The following is a 20,995-nucleotide window of genomic DNA, read 5'->3' as shown; positions in this document are numbered from 1 at the left end:
CAAGTTTAGCAAATTATCAGGAGCTTGCTCACTGGATTATTTATATTGGGGACTGAGGCCTCGTCTCACTGAGAAAAAAAGGATGGGAAAGGGTGAGAGGAGGGTGAGAAAGTGAAAGGAAGGGGAGAGGGGTGGAGAAACCGATAGGTGCGCGCCGCGCCTCCCGGGTCCGTGCGGGACAGGGCCGGGTCGGCGGTCGGGCGGCCCTTAGGGGCCCCCCCGGGGCCCGGGCCTCGGGCGCGGCGCGTGTGCTCGCGGGCGGGGCGCCCCGCGGCCGCCGGCGGCCAATCCGGGCGGGCGTCCGGGGAGGGGCGGAGCCTGCCGGCTCGGGCTCCGCGAGTCCTCCTTTTTGCACACACACGAATACAAAGAGCCATACGACCTTCGGGTATCCTTTTTCCATTTTTTTTCCCTCCTTAATCTTGTGTGTGTTTTCAAAATTTTTAAAAATCGAGATCTGTGGCAGTGCTGGGGTGAGGAAACTGTTGTTAAGGGGAATTTGCGCTTTCCCCCATTTCTTTTTCTGTCTCTCTTCCTCTTTCTTTTTCCTGGTCAAGGTTTTAAATATACCAAGAAGTTGAAAAGCAGGATGGCCGTGTACAACTGTTTCCAGACAAATTTATAGAGATTTTTTCTTTTTGCTGTCACGTTTTAGGAACTGGTAAATTTTTATGGTCGAGGGATTTAAAAAAATTAGCCGCTTGGGAAGTATAGATTTCTTTTTTTTTGAGCGGGCTGAAGGGATAATGTAAATTTCTGCCACCGGCAACGTCGAAGGAAGCGGAGACTTGAGACTCCCTCACAAAGCTGTTTGCGTGCGTTTTACACACCCTCCCTCAGAACCAAAACCAAGTGGCTTGAATGTGGCAATTGTCCAAGGCCAATAGGTTAAAAATATTTGGCTATTATAACTGAAACACTCATTTCCCTGGGGGGTGGGGAGGCGCGCAAAGCCCTTCTTAGAGTGTGTCGTACACACATTTTCATGAGGACATTGTGTGTGTGTGTGCTTCTTAAAGCAAATGATTTTGTAAAGATTTATCTTGGGGTTTTGTGCTTTGCGTATATGTACAGCATGTGTGTATGTGCCATATCAGATTTTGTTTCCAAAAGTGATTACGTTTGGTTTTATGTGTGCAAAGTAGCCCCTAAGATGTAAGTTTTTTGTTGTTGTTGTGTTCCCAAATGTGATCCAAACAGGATTTCGTGTGCAAATTACAGTTTAGAAAAAAATCCTATGCTTAGCATACTTAGGCATTTTCATTCTATGTGCATTTATTGTATTTTTCTGCTCCTCTTTTAAAGTATCAGATTAGTGAATAATTAAATAATTGCTAGGGAGTATACAGTCCTTGTGGCAAATGAGGGTAGGCAATTTATTGAATCTGTGGTTCCAAGCTTTCTTTAGTGACTGTTTTGCCAAAGTGGTTTTGCTTTTTATTGTCTCACGTTCTTAAATGTACAACTGTGTATATTTTGGCCTTTATGTGTGGTTTGGTTGTTGTGTTCAAAAGGGAAATTCTCTCTTGGCCTTTTGACAGAATGGTCGTTTATAGGTTGGGATTTGTTTGAAAAGCTCCACAGCTGGCAAAGTATCAGGAAAGTAATCCAGTGAAGTCCAGTTCTCAAAGACTGCTCACAATGGTTGTGATGGGGGAGGGGCCAAGAGGAGGCAAAGGCCAATAATACACAGGAGGGATAGAAATGCATTTCGGTTATCGTGTTGTGTTTTTGGAACGAAAAGCCTTCTCTTCATATCTAAGAGTTACAGAGAAAAGTGTATACATTAAAGGACAACAGGCTCAGAGCAGAGCCTCCTTATATGAGCCGTATTCTCATTTCATTCTGTTACAGAACCACTGTCTCCTAGTAGGAGTCATACGGAAAATACGTGTAATCAAATCTATATTCACAGACTGGCGTGAAAGCATAGGAGGTGTATAAGTTGACGAGGGAGAAACTGGAATGTCACAAGGGAAGTAGCAACCAGGAGATAAAAAAGGATCTCCTGTAGAGTTCACATTTCAGTACCACACACCTCTGTATGATGATGGTAGTACACTCCCGTCCCTCGGCTGGCGCCCTACGCAGTTTCAAACAGTATTTAGGACACTAAACAACTGCGATAAAACTATTTGGACAGGTCTTGAAATTCATTGCAATGCAAGTGGCCCTGTGTGGGCTCTCACCTGTATTGGGTGTATTTTACTCCCTAACAGTGCAAGTCAGATAATTAATAAACACTGTCTCAAATGTGGATCATTCCACAAGTTTCGACCTGCATATCTTTGAAACCCAGTCAGACGCCAGTGACCTTTGCGATGGCAGCAGTGCTGGGAATTCTTAACGGAGTTTTGCCCTTTGTAATTCTTTTCCGCATCACTGCAGGTCATCACAGGTACTTTTTAGGGTCTCAGAAAACGGAGAGCTCTTCCTAGAGCGGTCCGCAGCCCACGTCCAGACTTCCCGGGCTCTGATTTTTACTAGGAACCTAGCTCATATCCAGTGTCCTTGCTTTGAGTTTCTTAGAAAGAAAGACACTTCCTCCAACAAATATATCGTTGGCTTGACCTTCCTACCAAAGTAGAGCAAAGCTAAGCTTAGTTGATTTTGCTTGGGAATCCGGGGGCCCCTGGAGATAAGAACTTTGAACTAAGGGGAACTGCCGCTTTGCTGGTGATATCTGAAAGACTGTGACCAGGGCCGGCAGGAACTAAAAGCCTCCTACCACCAAACGTATGAAACCGATTTGTGGCCACTGTACATATAATCGCGTACACGCAGCTTTCTAACCAGCAGACAGCAAAAGCGAGTAAACAAAACAAAACAAAAAAAGCAAGCTAAAGATGGCGGCTGACGGCCTTGAAAAAGCTTCGCAGTCCCGTCCCTCCCTGAAGAGGCCCCTCCCCTCCCTGTCTCGTTGAGTGACTGTGGCTTGCAGCCAATAGCGTCCCTGGCCCTGCTCCCCCCTTTAGCTAACTGCCAATCACTGGGAGCCAGAGGACAAGTGGGGCGGTGCTTCCCCCGGTGCGCGCGCTGGCGGGGTACACGGGCCGGCGCCGCCGTCTCCCTCGGCCGTCCGCGCGGCCGCCCGCGCGCCGCTGAGTCAGCCTGCGCGGCGGCGCGGGGCACACGCAGTGGAATAGCCGTAAGGCTGCCAGAGCGGGACCGCCGCGGGAAGTCCCGCGCCGCCCTCAGCCCGAGGCCTCAGAGCTTTCGTGGCCACGTCGCCTACCCAGCGAGATCCCGCGCTCGGGCCACTCGGCGGCAGACAGCCGTCTCCGGAGCACCTCTTTGCCGGGACCCCCAGGGCACTCTGCCGGGGGCTCAGTGGCAGGTCGCCCTGTGCCCTGCGGTCTCCAGGGCAGACCCGAGCCCTGCTCCCCGCGTCGCTGCGGTCGCCCTGCCTGTAGCTCAATCACACTGTTTCTTCGGAAATGGTTTTGCCGTCCTTCGTGCCCACCTTGTCATCTTTGACCAATTTTCAATCAACTAACATTTACCGAAGGCTCGCTGCGCACATGATACAGCTTTAGGAGCTAGTTTTTCAGTTTTCTGGAAATGTAGGAAGAGTCCTTTATGTCTGGCACGTTTATATGAAGACCTTAGACCGGAATTTTAATCTTAACCAAGTTGCATTTTAGCAAATGTTAATAAAAGACTGTACTGCTCTGGGTTAAAATGTACCACTGGACATCACTTGGAATTTTCGGATTTCTTAGGACCTCATTCTGCCCTTTGGGTACATCTTTTTTTTTGCCTCTAAAAGTTAGGTCTTAGATTTTCTTTGCTGATCATTAGATGGGTCAGTCTTTCAAAATGTAGGAAAATAGTATTTTAAGACATTTATTTACCTGCTGTTCTGTGATAAGGAGCTCATTTCTGATAGAAATAGGTTTTGAGAGGACCTTCTAACAGGTGAGCCATTTTGCACCTTCAAGTGGAGGAGCAGGGCTGACCAGCACAGCAGGAGCTTTCAGTGGCCATTTTCCTTTTTTTGTTTCTTAAATGGAGATTATGGTATGAATCGCTGTGCTTTCGGTAATCACATTTAAGGAAGTCCATTGCTAGCATGACCCTGAATGAGTCCAGGGCCCATTATAAAAACATTTATCATCTGAGTGATACTATATCATACACATCTATTAAATAGTGAGAAAACTTTTATTTTTCATAGTTTGGAGGTGAACTCAGTCATGCAGAAAATTCAAACTCAGAATGGGTAAAAAGCAAGCAAGGGAGCTGCCAAGAGTATGATATATTTAGTTCTACCAAAAATACATGTGACTTGGGAGGAAAGGGATGGTTAAGATTATGGACAGTTTCACCCTGAACTGTCTAAAGAAGATCAGTGTTCTTTCTTGTTTATCTAAATATTTATGAATAAAATATCAAAGTTATTGAAAAGCACATTTTTCTAGGCTCCTTTCACATGTGTTAAAATTAGACCACTACGGAAATGAACCCCAAACACATATTTTATGCAAACTGAGGTTTGACAGATGCTGTCATTTTCTGTTGGCAACTCATCATAAGATGGAAGATCTTTTTCTTAACACTCAATTCTAAAAGTTGATAGCATTTTGCAAAAGGCATGTATATTATTCTATGGTGGTCAATCTTACTTTATTCCTATTTTTTCTTTCTTGAACAAAAATATGAAGTCGGTTTTAAAGTAAATCAGCAATCTGAAATTGCAGAAGTTGACAGTATTGATGTTTAATAATAACGGTATAGACACTGCCTGGATAACTGACTACAGTTAACCGTTGCTTTGCCAAACATTCCATGGATTGGTCCATGGGTTATTGAATTAAACAGTTATACATTTTGAGAAGTAAAATAAAGATATCAGGGTAAAGTTTAGGCGTGTTAATAATGTTGGCAGGGTTAAATGGGCTTGAGAACCTTGAACTAGTGATGGAAAAAAGCCAGAATAATTATGTTAGGTCTGGAGTGTTTGAAAAGAACTTAACAGGTTGTAACAACAGATAATGTAGCAGCAGTGCCTATAACAAAGTTCTATTACCAATTTGAATTATTTATACTGAGGAAAATCAGTCTCCAAAGTAAAAAGAATGTGCCTCTAATATACAATTTTGTCTTCATCTATCCACCTCAATGAATCTTTGCCTCTGCATTTGTGTTTTTCTTCTCTGTGGTCTCTAGAAGGAGCTTACCTTCCTTCCTTCTCACATTGGGAAGATCCTTGCTAGAAGAAAACTTAAATCCTTTTTTTTTTTTTTTTTTGGTGAGGAAGATTGGCCCTGAGCTAACGTCTGTGCCAATCTTCCTCTACTTTGTACGTGGGACTCTGCCATGGCATGGCTTGATGAGTGGTGTGTAGGTTTGTGCCCAGGATCCAAACCTGCAAACCCCGGGCTGCCGAAGTAGAGCATGCAAATTTAACCACTAGGCAACCAGGCCAGCCCTTAAATCCTTTTCTAGTATTTTTTTTAAAAAGATTTTATTTTTCCTTTTTCTCTCCAAAGCCCCCTGGAACATAGTTGTGTATTTTTAGTTGTGGGTCCTTGTGATTGTGCTATGTGGGATGCTGCCTTAGCATGGCTTGATGAGCGGTGCCATGTCCACGTCCAGGATCCAAACCAGCGAAAACCTGGGCCTCTGAAGCAGAGCGCACAACTTAACCACTCAGGCATGGGGCCGGCCCCCCTTTTCTAGTATTTTTATATTTTACTTTTTCACTGTCCTTTTCCTTTATGCATTTTAAATATACTGAAGCTCTAGAGCCCCTTCTGACTTCCTTCCTATTTCCTTCCTTCCTTTCACAATTAAACTCTAGAAAACTTGACTTCCTGTCTTGCTTCTATTTTCTCTCCAGCAATTCCTCTTTCATCAGCTGCATAGTTTTACTTTCACCGCAAAAAATACCTGTCTGGTCATTTTCAATGACCATCACAGACAAATAAAATGTATTTCCTTAATTTTCATCTTCTTTAACCATTCTGCTGCTCTTATCACAGTTGATTAGATCCACTTTTCTTGACATTCTTTCTCCTTTGGCTTTCATAACACTGTTTTTCTCCCACCTCACTGACCATTCTCTTTTAATGAAGCCTCTTTCATGGATTGGTTTGAAGTGCTGTCCTCGGCCTTTGCATTTCACACTTTATACTTAGCCCTTGGAGAGCTCATTTACTCTCAGTTTCAACTACAACCTTCCTGCTAAAGATTCCAAACCTGCATTCCAGCTCTGTCTGACCTTCCTCTTGTTTCTGTTTTTCAGTCTTAGTCAGTTGCTTTTCAGGACATTTCATTTAGAGATGTTGCCTTCAGTTTGAAACTTAACATGTTAAATGAATACATATCTTCCTTAAACATGCTGGTTTCTCCTCTCAGCTTCCTTATTTCTGTCATTATGTCAGAAATAATTATGACCCATATTATGACCCTCAGGTTTATAATCTTGAAGCTGTCTTTAACCAGTTATCTCTATCCCCCATATGTATTAAGTAAAGAAAGAATATCAGGGGCCGGGCTGGTGGCGCAGGAGTTAAGTGCACACGTTCCGCTTTGGCGGCCTGGGGTTTACCGGTTCAGATCCTGGGTGCGGACATGGCACTGCTTGTCAAGCCATGCTGTGGCAGGCGTCCCACGTATAAAGTAGAGAAACAGGGGCACGGATGTTAGCTCAGGGCCAGGCTTCCTCAGCAAAAAGGAGGATTGGCAGCAGATGTTAGCACAGGGCTAATCTTCCTCAAAAAAAAAAAAGAAAAAGAAAAAGAAATAATATCAGGGGCTGGCCCGTAGCCGAGTGGTTAAGTTCGAGCGCTCTGCTTTAGTGGCCCACGGTTTTGCCAATTTGGATCTTGGGCGCGGACATGGCCCTGCTAATCAAGCCACACTGAGTGGTGTCCCACATAGACAACCAGAAGGACCTACAACTAGAGTATATGACTGTGTACTGGGGGGCTTTGGGGAGAAGAAGAAGAAAAAAAAAGAAAAAGAAGATTGGCAACAGATGTTAGCTCAGGTGCCAATCTTTAAAAAAAAGAAAAAGAAAAAAGAAATATTATCAGTTCTTCCGCCAGGATGTTGAACCTTCATATCTACAACTCTCATTCTCATCAACTCACTCTTGGATTTCTTAAACATTCTCCTAATCTCCAACTGTTCCACCTTAGGTCTCTAAGACAGGGGTCAGCAAACTACAGCCCATAGGCAAAGTCTGGTCTGCCACCTGTTTTTGTATGGCCCACGAGCTAAGAATGGATTTTATATTTTTTAATGTAATATCAAATGTAATATTTTGTGATATTTCCATGTCCGTAAGTAAAGTTTTACCAGCACGTTGCTATGCTCAATTCTTTATGTACTGGCTGCTTCTGGGCTGCAATGGCAGAATTGAGTTGTTGGACAGAAGCCCCACAGCCTGCAAAGCCTAAATTGTTTTCTGTCTGGTCCTTTACAGAAAAAAATTTGCTGGCCTCCTGCTCTAAGAGTTTCTTTAACTTGGTTTCCAAGACCTCTGTCATCTTTCTGTACCTTACTATAGAAGCCCCTTTACTCTGACCTCTCACATGCACCCTGTTAATTCCTGGAAATTGTTTTTCTTTCATCTCTCAGGTCATCTTACCACCCTGCCAGTTCATCCTATGCATTGCTCAAGGCTCATTTGGAGGTTTTTCTTCTATAAGACCTCTTTCTCATATGATTTCATTCTGTTGATCTCTCCATTATTTTGAACTAACTCAAGAATTTTTTAGTCTGTACCGTATTGTTAGGCACTTGTGTGTATTCTGCTTTGTTCTTTAGACATTCCATTCTCACATACACTGTAACCTCCTTGCCTGTGTGGACTTTGTCTTCCCTTTGTGTGAGTCCGTTTTGGTGACTCATCCTTTAGCATGGCCTTGCATACAGAGAATTTTTAGAAACACCATTTTTTTTTTTTTGGTAACTTGCTCACCTTCTCTAATGGGGATATATGTAGCTAATGAAACTAGTGCTTGTTTTTAATCACTTCTCCATCATTTAACTGGTTATCTGGTTAGTAAATATTATAATGTGAAATATTCCTTTTATTACCTGCTGATCCCTTTCTCTCTTTGTCCTTACATTTCAATGTCTTAGAGTTTATGTGGAAGACTACAGCAGGAGGCGAGGAAATTAAGTCAGCAATAATGTCCACAGAAACAAAAAAAGTTGTTTGAATGCCCATTGTGCTACAATGCAGGCTTTTATAGAGAGGTTAATTCAAGAAAACACCTATCTGTTGCTCTGAATATGACATTCTAAAAAGGACCTAGCATGGTAATACACAAAGTAGAAAAGCAGAAAGAAATTGAGGAACAAAGTGAACTCACAATAGGAAAATACATTTAGCATTAAAAAGTAGCAGAGTTTGGGGCCGGCCCTGTGGCCGAGTGGTTAAGTTCACACACTCTGCTGCAGGCGGCCCAGTGTTTCGTTGGTTCGAATCCTGGGCTGGGTGCAGACATGGCACTCACTGCTCGTTGAGCCATGCTGAGGTGGCGTCCCACATGCCACAACTAAGAACATACAACTATGTACCAGGGGGCTTTGGGGAGAAAAAGGAAAAAATAAAATCTTTAAAAACAAACAAAAAAAACTAGCAGAGTTCAATATTATCCTTAGTCTAAAGCCAGGTCATGATAGTAAGTAAATTGCAAATACTGTTTTCTCAATTACCTTTCTAATTTCATAGAAAGGTTTTGTGCCTATAGATGCATCTTTATAGACTCGAATTTATAGTTTCTTAAAAATTTGATATTAAATTTTGAGGAAAAATCCCTGAAATTCCATTTCAAGCCGCTGCATTTTTTTCAAGATTAGGAAATCAGGATGGGTATCCAGGGTGGGAACTCAAAGCTTTCAGGAATAGTCGTAATATCGCCCAGCTGCTGTTTGTGGAACACTGACTGTGTGCCAGCACTCTGTAGGTGCTTCCATATATTGTGTATAATCTTCACAAAAACACTCAAAGTAGGCCGAGATGAGAACACTGGGGCTCAGAGACGTGAATACTTTGCCCAAGTTCACAGAGCTCTTAAGGGGTAGAGCAGGGTGAGAACATCCCATCCCATCCCCTCCCCCCTCACTTTTTTTTAATTCCTGTTCAGTGCTGTTTTGGAAAGATGACCTAGGAAAGACTATTTAAGGGGGAGGGAAGGGCCCTGGGATAAAGGCCTCTTGTGTGAAGCAAGAGTGTAGCAATCATCAATTTGGTACCAGAAAGGGTACCCACACAGTGTCCCAACCTGATGCATCTTAATTTCTGATTTTACAAATACTGAACCCAACTGGTAAGCATTTGTATATTATCATCTCCATAACTTAACATTCTTTCTCTCACAACATCCATATTTCAGAATAAACTCCTTGCAAGATGTTTGTTAAAAAAAAAAAATTAAAAACCCTGCGGGAGCAGTGTACACCCTTATTTAGGAAGGAAAAGGATATATAAATGATTCATCCATAAATTGACATAGGAATCGCATAGTGCTCTCCTTTAACCTTTAGTTTTAATTTGGCTTTAACCTTTAGTTTTAGGTTCAGCTGTGCCTTCCCATGACTCTAATGACAGAGAAGCTGTAAATGGATTTAAGTTCTTGTAAGAAGTGACTGTCTGGCACAGAAAAGCGTTTCTTCAATATAAAAGGTAGAAAGAGCAAATTAAAGACAATTCTTTAATAACCAAATGTAATTAAAATGCATTGTCAGATTTACATTTTAGTACCTCGGAGGCATTGATATTGCCTGTTTCTGAAATGAGATTGCTGATTCAAAAAAAAAACCCCAATCTCAATATATAGAAAATTCTCCTAACCTCCTCCTCTCCTTTTAATTGTGATGTTATGATATAATTTACAAGGTAAGATAGAAATGTATCTCTTGAGGAAATTGTAAACATACTTAAGATTGTGTCACTTAGGGAGCTTTAGGCAGAAGGATTTTTTTTTTTCTATAATCAAGTGTCATTTAGAAAATGACAATATGAAGTTCCTTGGAGTGTTCTCAGTGGTACAAACCAACCCTCCCACGCCTTTTTTTTTCCTTTTCTTTTCTCCTGGAGTACTTCAGTTGCTTAACTATAATGATTCAAGAGAGAGGCAGTTTGGTTTATCATTGATATTCCGGTTTCCCCTTTTATAGGGACTGGTCATGTGGACAGAGTGGCAGCACTTAGCTATTTAGACATTCCCGTTGAGCTCTGCTTCTCCCTTAAGGAGCATGAAAAGTGGAGACAAGGGACCCCAGAGGTGGTGTCTCTTGGCTACCTACCGGCTGGAGGATTCAGAACAGCTAGTTTCTGTTGCAGAGGCTGGAGCCCCAGGTGTACAACTGTGAGAGCAAGTGGGCTGTGCAGCCCTAGGTCACCGCAGCTCAACTCTCTGATCCAGCTTTTCCTTTCATTTCCCTACCCCATCCCCAAGCGTTAATTGGTGCGGGTTGGTGACATGTTGAGGGCCGGTGTGATCGGAGTGTTCCTTATTTAGGAGTCTTGCTCTGAATGCATCTGTATGAAAATTATAGAGAGGGTAGAATCATGGTTCTTTATGTCAACAAAAAGTGGTATCAGTTCAAAAAAATAAATAAACGCTAGATTGAAAGTAGCAGCAATAACTGGATTCTGCTGTCTTCCTCTGACCTTGAAAAAGATCTGTAACTTCTCTGCATGTCGCTTCTCCGGACCTGGGGTGATATGTGTTTCCTAGAGATGTCGTGTGGAGGAGAGAACGCGTGTGAAGGGTTCTGAACTCCTTAAGGAATGATGTCAAAGCAGTAAAATGCAATAATGCTGTTATAGCAAAGATAGTGAGGAGGAGAAGACAGATCTGCATTTTCTTCCTTAATCTTCTAATCTTTCCAGATGCCGGTGGGTCCTTTTGTGTCCCCTCTCTGTTCCAGAGGTTGGAGTGGTGGGGGCTCCGAGCTTGGGTGCAGGAAGAATACCTTCCACGCTGTGAAACCGTGTTCATCAGAAAGGGCTTTGTAGGCCCCACCCTTTCAGTAAGGGGTGACTGTGACACCCAGCGCCGTGCTGGGGCACACAGGATCTGCAGAGAGAAGGTGGCCTCTCTCCTCCTCTGCAGGCTGAGGAGAGGCGGCCGTGGACTGTGTGCTCCCTCACGGCCTGCCACTCCTCCTTCGCAGAACCCACCACCTGGTGCCCAGGCTCCTCTGATCACCCTCCATGAGAAAGGAAAGTGAATCCAGAGACCCCAGTGCGTCTTACCAAGCCCGTGAAGTCCAGTTGACTGGGGACACCTTTTGGAGCAGTCCAGCAGTGTGAGCGTGGTTGTTCTGGCTTCCGTCAGCCATGTCCTTCAGTGCCACCATTCTCTTCTCCCCTCCCAGTGGCAGCGAAGCCAGATGCTGCTGCTGTGCCTGTAAGAGCGAGACTAGTGGGGGCAGCACGGGCTCTCAGGGCGGGAATCCTCCTTCCAGCACCCCTATCTCAGTGACCGGACATGGCCTGGCGGTTCAGAGCTCAGAGCAGCTCCTGCATATTATCTACCAGCGAGTGGATAAGGCAGTTGGTCTGGCTGAGGCTGCTCTGGGTCTTGCCAGGGCCAACAATGAATTGTTAAAACGTCTCCAGGAGGAAGTGGGTGAGCTGAGGCAAGGGAAAGTGTCCACCCCTGAGGAAGATGGGGAGAGCCGGGCACATGGTTCCCCACCTGAGGAGCCTGGGCCTCTCAAGGAGAGTCCCGGGGAAGCCTGCAAGGGTGTGTCTGCCGTGGAAGAGGAGTGTGACAGCGTGGGCAGCGGTGTGCAGGTGGTGATTGAGGAGCTGCGGCAGCTGGGAGCCGCCTCGGCTGTGGGGCCTGGGCCCTTGGGCTTCCCAGCCGCTCAGAGAGACATGCGGCTCCCAGGATGCCCCCTGGCTGCCAGCGAGGGAGCCCCGATGCTCAATTCCGTGAGTATGGCCACAGAGCAGGGCATGAGTGTTGTTTCTCCCTAGGGCTTTCCCTGGCCTTTCTCTCCTTTTTCTCTATTTTCTTTCCATCCTTAAACCTTTCTTTGGGTGGTATTTGTGATAACACAAAACAGTGCCAAAATTCCTTTGCCCTCAGGGATAGTCAGCACTCCTGTTTTCTTCCTGAATCCTAGCCTCTTTGGCAGGAGGTCATTTCTGGTGTGTGTGTGGTGGGGGTGCCCTTCCCTCCCTCTCAGTCGCTCTGCGTGGCACCTTCCCCTCCACAGCTGTCTCGGCTGCTCCATGGGCTCTGCCTCTCCTGGCGAGAATGCCTGCTGTGCACAGACGGCTCATTCATATTTTATCACGGCCCCTCTGCTTGCCAAGAGGAATTCAGTAGAGAGAGAGATGGGAATGTAGAGGGGAGAGAGGCAGAGGTGGAGAGAGAGATGGAGAGAAGGAGAAAGTGAGAGGGAGAGGACAGAGATCATAGAAGACAGGTGGAGAGAGGGGAAGGAGGCAGGTGGAGATGAAGGGTGAGGAAGGAGAAAAAGGGAGAAAGGAGCCTAGAAGACAGGTGAATCTAAATGGAAAGAATCTATGCGAGAGCGAGACTCTGAGGTAAGGTGGGAGGGAGGTAGAGGAAAAAAAATGGATATTAGACAGTTAATAGTAAGAGGATAACATGTAGGAGAAAAGAAGGAAGCAAGCGAGCATATTTTGTGAGCAGGAAAAGACATAGAAGTACGTGGTGCTCTTTCAGTTTCTTTACTGCTCAGGGCTGTGTGAGCAGGAAAATCCTGACTGAGTAGAGTAAAAACTGCAGAATGTCACACATGAAAGTATAAAAAGGAGATGGAGCAACTATAGGGAACATAGAGACAGCAAATAACAGATGTGTTGCCCCTTGAGAGACAGTGGGAGGTCTGTCAACTCTCCTCCACCGTGGTCTCCCGCTGCCTTCTCTCTTTCCTGCACCCCCTGCGACAAGGCCCAGACACCCAGTAAAGAGTAGAGGCGCAAAACACACAAGGCAGACAGGAGGGATGAAACCCCCAGTCCATCTGCCGGGTCTGAGAAATGAACGGATACACTCCCCTGTCCCCCTCCAGTGTCACACTGCTCCCCGAAGGCCTAGCCGTGTGCTGATGTGCCTGGCCGGGGCTCTCAGTGGTTTGGGGCTGCAGGAGGAGGAACTGGGAAGGTGGGAGGAGGCAGAGGGGTACCAGGCCAGGCAGTGCCCTGAGCTGTGGTTCTTTCAGGCAGGGAAGGCTTCCAAGCCGACAGGATGGAATTAGATTTCACAGCGCAGAAAGCAGCTCACAGGTCTATAAATCTCAGCCTCCTCCCCCGCTTCTTTCTGTGTCTTTTTTCCCCCCACTTTCACTGTTTTGTTTTCTTGGCTGCAGAAATTCCCCTCCCTCCTTCTTCCCTCTCTCTCGCTTCCTCCTTCCCTTCCCTGCCCTGTATGTCCTTGACTGAGGGCACAGGCAGGCAAGTAGGTGTCAGGGTGGTGACAGTCGGATGTGGCCAGGGCAGGATCAAGGTGAGGGCACCACCTAGCCCTGCAAAGGGAATGGGGAGTAGGGGAGCAATCAGTGCCAGCCTCTCTAGAGATTTCTGACTTTATACCTGCCTCCTTTGCTCCCGTTTTTCTCCTATTTCTCCTCTTTATTGTTGTTATTTTATTTTCCTGCTCCTTCTATTGCTTGGTTTTCCTTTCTTGTCATCTACTTCCTCCCCAAATCCCTTTTAGACAAAACGCTTGTCTGGCTATAGTTCTTATACCTAAGGGTAAATCATAAATGACTCCTCACAAATAGAGCGTCCGAAACATGCCTTGTCCTTGTAATCAGTCCTATGGTAATGACCCAACATGAGAGGCCCTGTATGCACGAGAAATATTTGCTTAACACTCCCATGCGAGTCCCAGAGAAACAAGCTATTGACCGTTAACAACTGAGCTGATACCTCCCGCTTTCCACCCTCTGTTCATTCACTATCCTTGGCCAGAGAATGATGGTTGACCAGGTTCCCCTAAGCCTGGACGGCTAATAGGCTATTCTTTTTTATGTTCTTAGCTGGTGGATGATTTTGTGGCCTCTGAGGGTGCAGTACAGCGGGTGCTGGTCCCTGCTTATGCCAAGCAGCTCTCACCAGCCACACAACTGGCCATCCAGCGGGCAACCTCAGAGACGGGGCCAGAAAATGGAACCAAGCTGCCACCGCCCCGCCCCGAGGACATGCTCAGTGCTGCTGCTGCGCTGGACTTGGAAGAGTCGGGCCCCGGGGCAACTGGGGAGCTGAGACACTCTCTAGGGTTTACTGCTTCCCCGTGCAGGACCAGAGGGAGTGGGCAGAAGAACTCCAGGCGCAAGCGGGATCTGGTCCTCTCTGTGAGTGAGCTCGATTTCTATAAATTTTTCTTCATTCTGGAGAGAGAAGTGAAGAGTGATGTGTGGGTTGATGTTAAAATTCCCATATTGAGTGAATGGGTTCTGAATCCTCCTGGAGCTGGGGGCAAGAAGGAGAAAAGTTATTCCCTAGCCCTAGGGATACGCAGTTGCCCTGTTCTCGGTGGAACTTTGTTTAGGCTTTTCCAGATAGATCGATATCTTCTATTGAAAGAGAGGGGAATTATATCACATCTCCCAGTGATCTAATAATTCTGATGGGAAGACGTCTAAGGGATTGAGCAGACTGACCACTGAAGGGTAGCACTGGAAACTGCCTGCGAATTAGCAGTCTTCAGGGTAAGCAGCAAGGGGCCCATTGGGCAGAAAGGCCAAGGTGTCCTGAGGTGGTCCCAAACCCCAAAGATGCAGGCCACTAGACACTCAGCTGTTATAAAGGTTTGGAGATTCTAGTGATTCTAAGATCTCTTGGTAGGGAAAGTCACTGGCCTAAAGCAGTTCCGCCTGAAACCTTGGAGTGGCTTAGAGCCGTAGGAAGGTCACTACACATCCTACAGCGCACAGGACAGCCACTCACGATTATCCCGTCTAAAATGTCAATGGTGCCTAGGCTGAGAAAACTGTTCTAGGGTGACCACAGTCCTTTGGATCAGCTCTGTGCCCAAAAACATCTTTCTGATAACCATGGGGGATGTTCTTTAGCCGTATAACGTTCATATTGACTGTAATGGGTTTCCATTCTCTGGATAATGGCTGATGAAGTAACTTGAGAGTTCTGGTTAAGAGTGAGGTCACCACTCACGTCCAGCTGAAATCTTTTCATAGTTTATAGCCATTTCTGCTTGTTACAATCTTAGTAAAGATTGAAGATAGCTGATTACCACTTATACCTCTGTTATTCATATTACTTTTTGCTTCCTTTTCCTTTTTCTAAGGGATCTTGCTCTTACTCTCCCTTTCATTTGATTTGTTTTGACATTGAAGGATTCTTTGGTTCCCTGGGAAGGAAGACACCATTCATAATCAGTACCAACTGGTTTCTAACCTTCATTTCAAATATTGGTTATGTTTAGGGACATCTCACTTATCAAGAACAGGGAATGGGTAGTTTCTCTGTCATGGATTTCTGGTCCAGGGGGGCTACTCTTGCTGCCAATGATAGAAATGGAGGTAAATACCTAGTGATGCATTTCAAGGGATTTCCCAAAACTTCACTGTGTTTAAATCATGAATAAATATGTGATAATTATAATTTGTATAAAATCAGGACTTTCAGTCACTTCTATCCCTTTTCTGCCTGTTGCCTCCAGCAAGAGGTCTAATATTGAGGTCTAGCTTCTTCCTCCCCTTTGGAGAGCTTGGTGGAACTGGGACCTTCTGGGAGGACAATATGCTCACTCATGCTCTCCACTATAGTACTTGAAAAGGCTCTGGAGGACCAGTGAGGGAATTTTGCTGCCCATCACAGAAGAAGGTTTAAAATGTTCTTGTGCCAGACTGTGAGCTTAGAGGGAGAGGGGTAGCTACAGATCTTCACTATTCCAACCTTTATCTCTGAGAAGGAATCAGAGAGACATTTCTCCAATCTACTGAGGCTGCTGTGGATTGCTGCTAGGGATCCCAAAAGACCAAATGAGAACTCTTAATTCCTTGGAATGCTGCAGATTCCAGCCCCCTGTTGGGGAAATGTATTTATTTTTAGCTCACTCAGGAGGTAGGTGAGCCAGCAGTCCTTACAGTCTTAACACTTATTTTTCTCTAGAGTATTTTCCCTTTCCACTTCAAGCCTGGTTTGATTTTTATCAGCTGATCTCTTCCAAGCCACTTGAGTTGGAAACTGTGCAACTCCCTCATTTTTTCTCTTTTTTCGCAACTCTTTCAAATTCCGTCTGAAGCACTTACCTGTCCCTTGTGATTCCTTAAATTTGGACTTCTAAGCAGTAAAATAATTATATCAAATATGAAGCTAGTATAATAACAGTCCTTTTTATAGAGTGGAGACCCTAGTCATAGAGTCAACAGTACTTTCCTAAGTTTCTGTGGTCAATCAACCATAGAGGTAGAGGGTAAATTGGGCATTTCTGAATATGAAGCTGAAGTCCTGAGATCAGGACATGAGTCCATCAATTTTGGACTGGGAAACTTCCCTTGACGGAGAGAGCTTGGGATGAAAATATAATCAGAAACAGCAAAACTAAATATACTGGGAAGAAATGTAAAATCCTGCATTAGAGTTAAAAGAAAAAAAAAACAATTCCAGAATGGTAGAGATAGTAATCCATGTAAAAATGGATTTGAGTTGACTACAGCTCACTATGAATGAACCCTGTGACACTGTGAGTAGGGATGGTGTTGCTGAGAAAGCTAACACCATCTTGGGTTTCATTCCTACAACTGTAGAGTTCCACTCAGGGAAGTAATGCTCTCTTTGGCCAGACCTCAACTGATGAGTTAGATTTGGTTCTAGGTGCCACGTTGTAAGAGGGACACCGGCAAACCAGAGAGCCACATAGTTTCATGAGGAGTCTGCCTGGAAAGTCTGCCATGAGGAATGGCTGAAGGACTTGGGCATTTAGACTGGATAAGAGAAGACTTGGGGAGGAAATGAAAGCTGTCTTCCAATCTTTCAGGTGCTATTATGGGCAAGCCTGGGGTCAGATTTTGAAGCATCTAAGGCAAAACTTAACAATTAGAGATATTCAACAGTAGAATAAGCTGATTCAAAAACTAGTGAGAACCCATCGTTAAAGGTGTAGAAGGAAAGCTGAAAGACAGCCTGTTTAATGATGTGAAAGAGAGACTGGGTGACAGTCTCCAAGGCCCTTTCCATTTCACATCTCTGTTATCTTAGGTTTGTATTTTTCGGACCATGGTGTGAGTACCCCTGGGATTTGTGGTAATGTGCACAAGACCTGGGCCATTTTAGGGTCATCAATTTTACTAGATTTCGGGAGACATTTTTATATTAAAAGAAATACAGATATATTGTGAAGAAAATTTTAAAATTTGCAAGAGTACAGGGCTTCAAAAAATGTCCACTTGCAGTATCCCTGGTGTGTATTCGCTCTCTCCTTGCTATTAGGAGCATGTTTGCGGAAACGTTTGAGACTTGCTCTAGTGATCATATTCCCCAGGAGCAGAGGGAAGACCAGGGATGATCCTAGAGTCTTCACACAAATTAAATGAAAAGGGAAAAAAAGGTGGGGAGGCATTAGAAATACTAACTTGGACAGACTCTCTGGCTAAGAAAAGGCATCAACAGAAATGGTACCCAGACTATGCGAAGGATTCGGGCAGAGAACTCCATAGGGACAATGCCTAGGGACCAGAGGAGGTTTTCATCATATCCACTCCTGGCTTGATTCTGTGTTTGTTTTTTTTTCCCCCTCTAGAAATTGGTCCACAATGTGCATAACCACATCACCAATGACAAGAGATTCAATGGGTCTGAAAGGTATGGTCCTCTTGAGGGAAAAGAATCACAAGGCACTTTGCCAAGGAGAGGGAAGCAGAGGGGGCTGCTCCAATATAACAATGAGGTGAAGGCTTTGATCACACCCTTGCCTCTTGTAGCCTGTCTTAGGCCATGGAGGAATTCACCACAGAGTTGATTAGTGCTGGGAATCTCTGTTTATCTAGCCTTTAAAATGCTGACTGCCTTATTCACTCTCTTCTCTTTGTGGCAGCATCAAGTCTTCTTGGAATATTTCAGTAGTGAAGTTCCTTCTGGAAAAGCTCAAGCAGGAGCTGGTGACCAGTCCCCACAATTACACTGATAAGGAGCTGAAAGGTGAGAAAAACTGAGTTCACTTCCGTCTCATTCTTTCTCCAGCCCCTGTGCCTGGTCAGAGGAGAAGAGGCACAATGGAGATGATTTGGATGGTTTTGAAAATAGTGGACTTAAAAAATTATTTTTAGCTATTCTCACCAACAATATTCACAAGATTGTCTCTGATTGCCTTTTTATTCCCTTAGTCTGAAATGAAAATGGGAGAAGGAAAGGGCTAGAACACCATCATGCATGATGTTTCTATAGGCCTGAGTCTAGGGTATTATGACAAGGAGATCAGAATCCAGGCCTGCCCTTTTGTCCCAAAATACGACATCCTGGGTTCTCTGCTTTCCTTGCTCTTTGGTTATTTGTCCATAACTAATCCTGAAGCATTAAGAAAGCTTCTTCTGAGAAAGTGCCTGTAATCTGCTATCTAGAGAGTAGGATGGGAGTAAGTTTAATTGGGGTGGGGAAGGGAGTTACAGAAGCACTGGAGTCTTTTTCTAGTGGGAGGAGTTAGTGTTGGAGATGGGGCTGGGCAGAGAGAGCTAAACCAAAGAGGAGTGAATAGCCGCTGATGGGTTGCCGAGAAGCCCACCATCTAAGTAGTGTTTCTCACCGTCCTGACCAGTAACGTTAGGGCAGAAGAATGGGCTGAGGACCAGTGCTCTAGACGACCCTACTTTTTGCCTTCTCCCCGTCAGGAGCCTGTGTAGCCTACTTTCTTACTAAGAGGCGCGAGTACCGCAACTCCCTGAACCCCTTTAAAGGCCTGAAGGAAAAAGAGGAGAAGAAACTTCGAAGTCGCAGATACCGGGTAGGTTTCTAGGCCTTCCTTTCAAGATGCTAAACTCTAAACCCTAATAAGCCACAGTGGGAATGCCAGAGGACGTGACGTCTGAGAATGGGGTTGAGAGCCAAGAATGTAGGCAGATAGAGGAGGAGGAGGGTGAGCCAGTTCTAAGATTTGACTTGGGGGCTGGGTTCTCTCAGGCGCAGATTTTACACAGCCTTCCTCCCACCCAAGCCCTTTCCCCAAACCTATGCATAGTTTCTTTCTCTTCCTAATCTCTGTCCTGGGCTCCCACCTTAGCTTTTTGCCAACCGATCCAGTATCATGAGGCATTTTGGACCTGAGGACCAACGCCTGTGGAAGGATGTGACAGAAGAGCTGATGTCAGATGAAGAGGACAGTCTTAATGAGCCGGGTGTCTGGGTGGCCCGGCCTCCCCGTTTCCGGGCCCAGCGCCTCACAGAGCTCTGCTACCACCTGGATGCCAACTCTAAGCATGGCACTAAAGCCAACCGTGTGTATGGGCCTCCCTCAGACCGACTACCTTCCGCTGAGGCCCAGCTCCTTCCACCAGAACTTTATAATCCTAATTTCCAAGAAGAGGAAGATGAGGGAGGTGATGAGAATGGACCTGTCTCCCCATCTTTTGACCAACCCCACAAAACTTGCTGTCCTGACTTGAACTCGTTCATTGAAGTCAAGGTGGAAAAGGATGAGTGAAATCTATAACCAAGAGTAACTCTGGGTTCTGCTACTCCCCATGTCCCAGAAATGGGCGGCTGTGGGGCTTCCCAGAATAACAAAATGTCCTCTGCAGTCGGAGAAAGCAAAGCTGCCTCTCTTCTTAACACAGTCCCCACTGGAAATGGAAGCTGGCAGCTCTGGCGGGATAAAAAGGACTTATCTAGAAGGGGGAAAACTCTCCCCATTGTGAATGGCAAGCCAGAAAATGCTTATTCCTAAGCGTACACAGTGCCTCGGAGGAGCCTAGGATGAGAAAAGGAGGAGGATGGGTCTAAAAAACATGAGGCCTTCTTGACACATGCCCTGGTCTCTGAGTCTTTTTTTTTTTTCTGGTTTCACTCAAAGCTGTGGGGAAGCAGCCCTTGGTACCTTCTGCTTCCCACTGACTGCTGGTCTTGCTCTGCAGTGGAAGCAGCATAGGACCAGTCCAGGGTAATACTGCCACCTGGTGGGCAGTTTTAGTCATGGGCTTGATTATGAGCAGAACACAGGCTCCGTCCCCTATTTGGGAATTGGAATATAGATATAATAGCTATTGTTTATTGAATTATATAAAGCAGATTTTATTATTCCCATATTACACATGAGGAAATTAAAGCTTAAAGAGTTCCCAAGTCTCACCAGCAGCTGCTCTCCCACCGTGTGACCAAGCCATCTACAGGGCCTTATAGTTATTTCTTAGTCCTGTAAACCAAGCTGTATTTTGAGGAAGGTTTTGTGTGTGTGTGTGTCTGTGCACGTGCATGCATATGCACACACACACTTGCACACAAAATTTGTGCATTTTGAATGGATTGAGAAATAAAAATAGCTTTCTATTCATTCAGTCATACAGCAAATATTGATTGCTTACTAGGTGTCAGGTACTGTGCTAGGTACTATGGATACCATGTTGATCAGGTTACATGCTGATTGGAGGTTTTGTTTAGTCAGGAAGCCAGGCATTTAAGCAGGGAATGAAATGACTTGTGATAAGGGTGATGCTGGGGGAGTATGGGGTGCCATGGGAGTATACAGCAGGGGTAGTTAACCTACTCTGGCAGTCTGGAAAGGCTTCTCAGAGACTGGTGTTTGAACTAATACCTGAAAGAAGGGGAAGAGTTAGCCAGAAGGAAACGGAGGCCAGGAGAGTCATCCAAACACAGGGAACAGCAAGTAAAAAAGTCTAGAGGCAAGAGAGAGCACAGACAAGGTGCAATTTCTACTGCAGAACAGTTTGAGGAAGGGATGGTGCTGAGAGAAGAGGCTGGAGAGCTGGAGAGACTTTGTGAAATATCATAAAGAGTATAGACTTTATTTCAAGGACAGTGAGAAATCACTGAAAGGTTTTATAGCAGGAAATGAGATGATCAGTTTTGTGTTTAGAA

General features: G+C 45.1%; 1 protein-coding gene across 3 annotated transcripts; it reads left to right on the top strand.

Annotated features, from left to right (window-relative positions):
• Positions 1–302: 302 nt before the first annotated feature.
• Positions 303–20,237, top strand: C1H14orf93 (chromosome 1 C14orf93 homolog). 3 transcript variants are annotated; one of them, XM_070626686.1, is made up of 8 exons: positions 303–388; positions 10,856–11,375; positions 11,588–11,905; positions 13,987–14,301; positions 17,712–17,773; positions 18,006–18,109; positions 18,796–18,908; positions 19,185–20,237. In XM_070626686.1, the coding sequence occupies exons 3-8, from the start codon at positions 11,849–11,851 to the stop codon at positions 19,602–19,604; spliced, it is 1,071 nt and encodes a 356-aa protein (XP_070482787.1). In that variant the 5' UTR covers positions 303–388; positions 10,856–11,375; positions 11,588–11,848; the 3' UTR covers positions 19,605–20,237. The 3 variants fall into 3 exon arrangements, with proteins under 3 accessions (XP_070482787.1, XP_070482783.1, XP_070482784.1); XM_070626682.1 differs by having other exon boundaries at positions 10,856–11,905; XM_070626683.1 differs by having other exon boundaries at positions 338–473; positions 10,856–11,905.
• Positions 20,238–20,995: the final 758 nt, after the last annotated feature.

Source organism: Equus przewalskii, chromosome 1 (assembly GCF_037783145.1).
Source record: "Equus przewalskii isolate Varuska chromosome 1, EquPr2, whole genome shotgun sequence".
Taxonomy (NCBI): domain Eukaryota; kingdom Metazoa; phylum Chordata; class Mammalia; order Perissodactyla; family Equidae; genus Equus; species Equus przewalskii.
Note: the sequence above shows the minus strand (reverse complement) of the source record. Positions and strands in the feature narration are given on the sequence as shown.

Coding starts and splice junctions, on each gene's coding strand:
- C1H14orf93 (XM_070626682.1), top strand. CDS start 11,306: ATGTCCTTCAGTGCCACCATTCTCTTCTCCCCTCCCAGTGGCAGCGAA. Junction 17,774..18,005: donor AGATTCAATGGGTCTGAAAG/GTATGGTCCTCT, acceptor TCTTTGTGGCAG/CATCAAGTCTTCTTGGAATA. Junction 18,909..19,184: donor TTCGAAGTCGCAGATACCGG/GTAGGTTTCTAG, acceptor CTCCCACCTTAG/CTTTTTGCCAACCGATCCAG.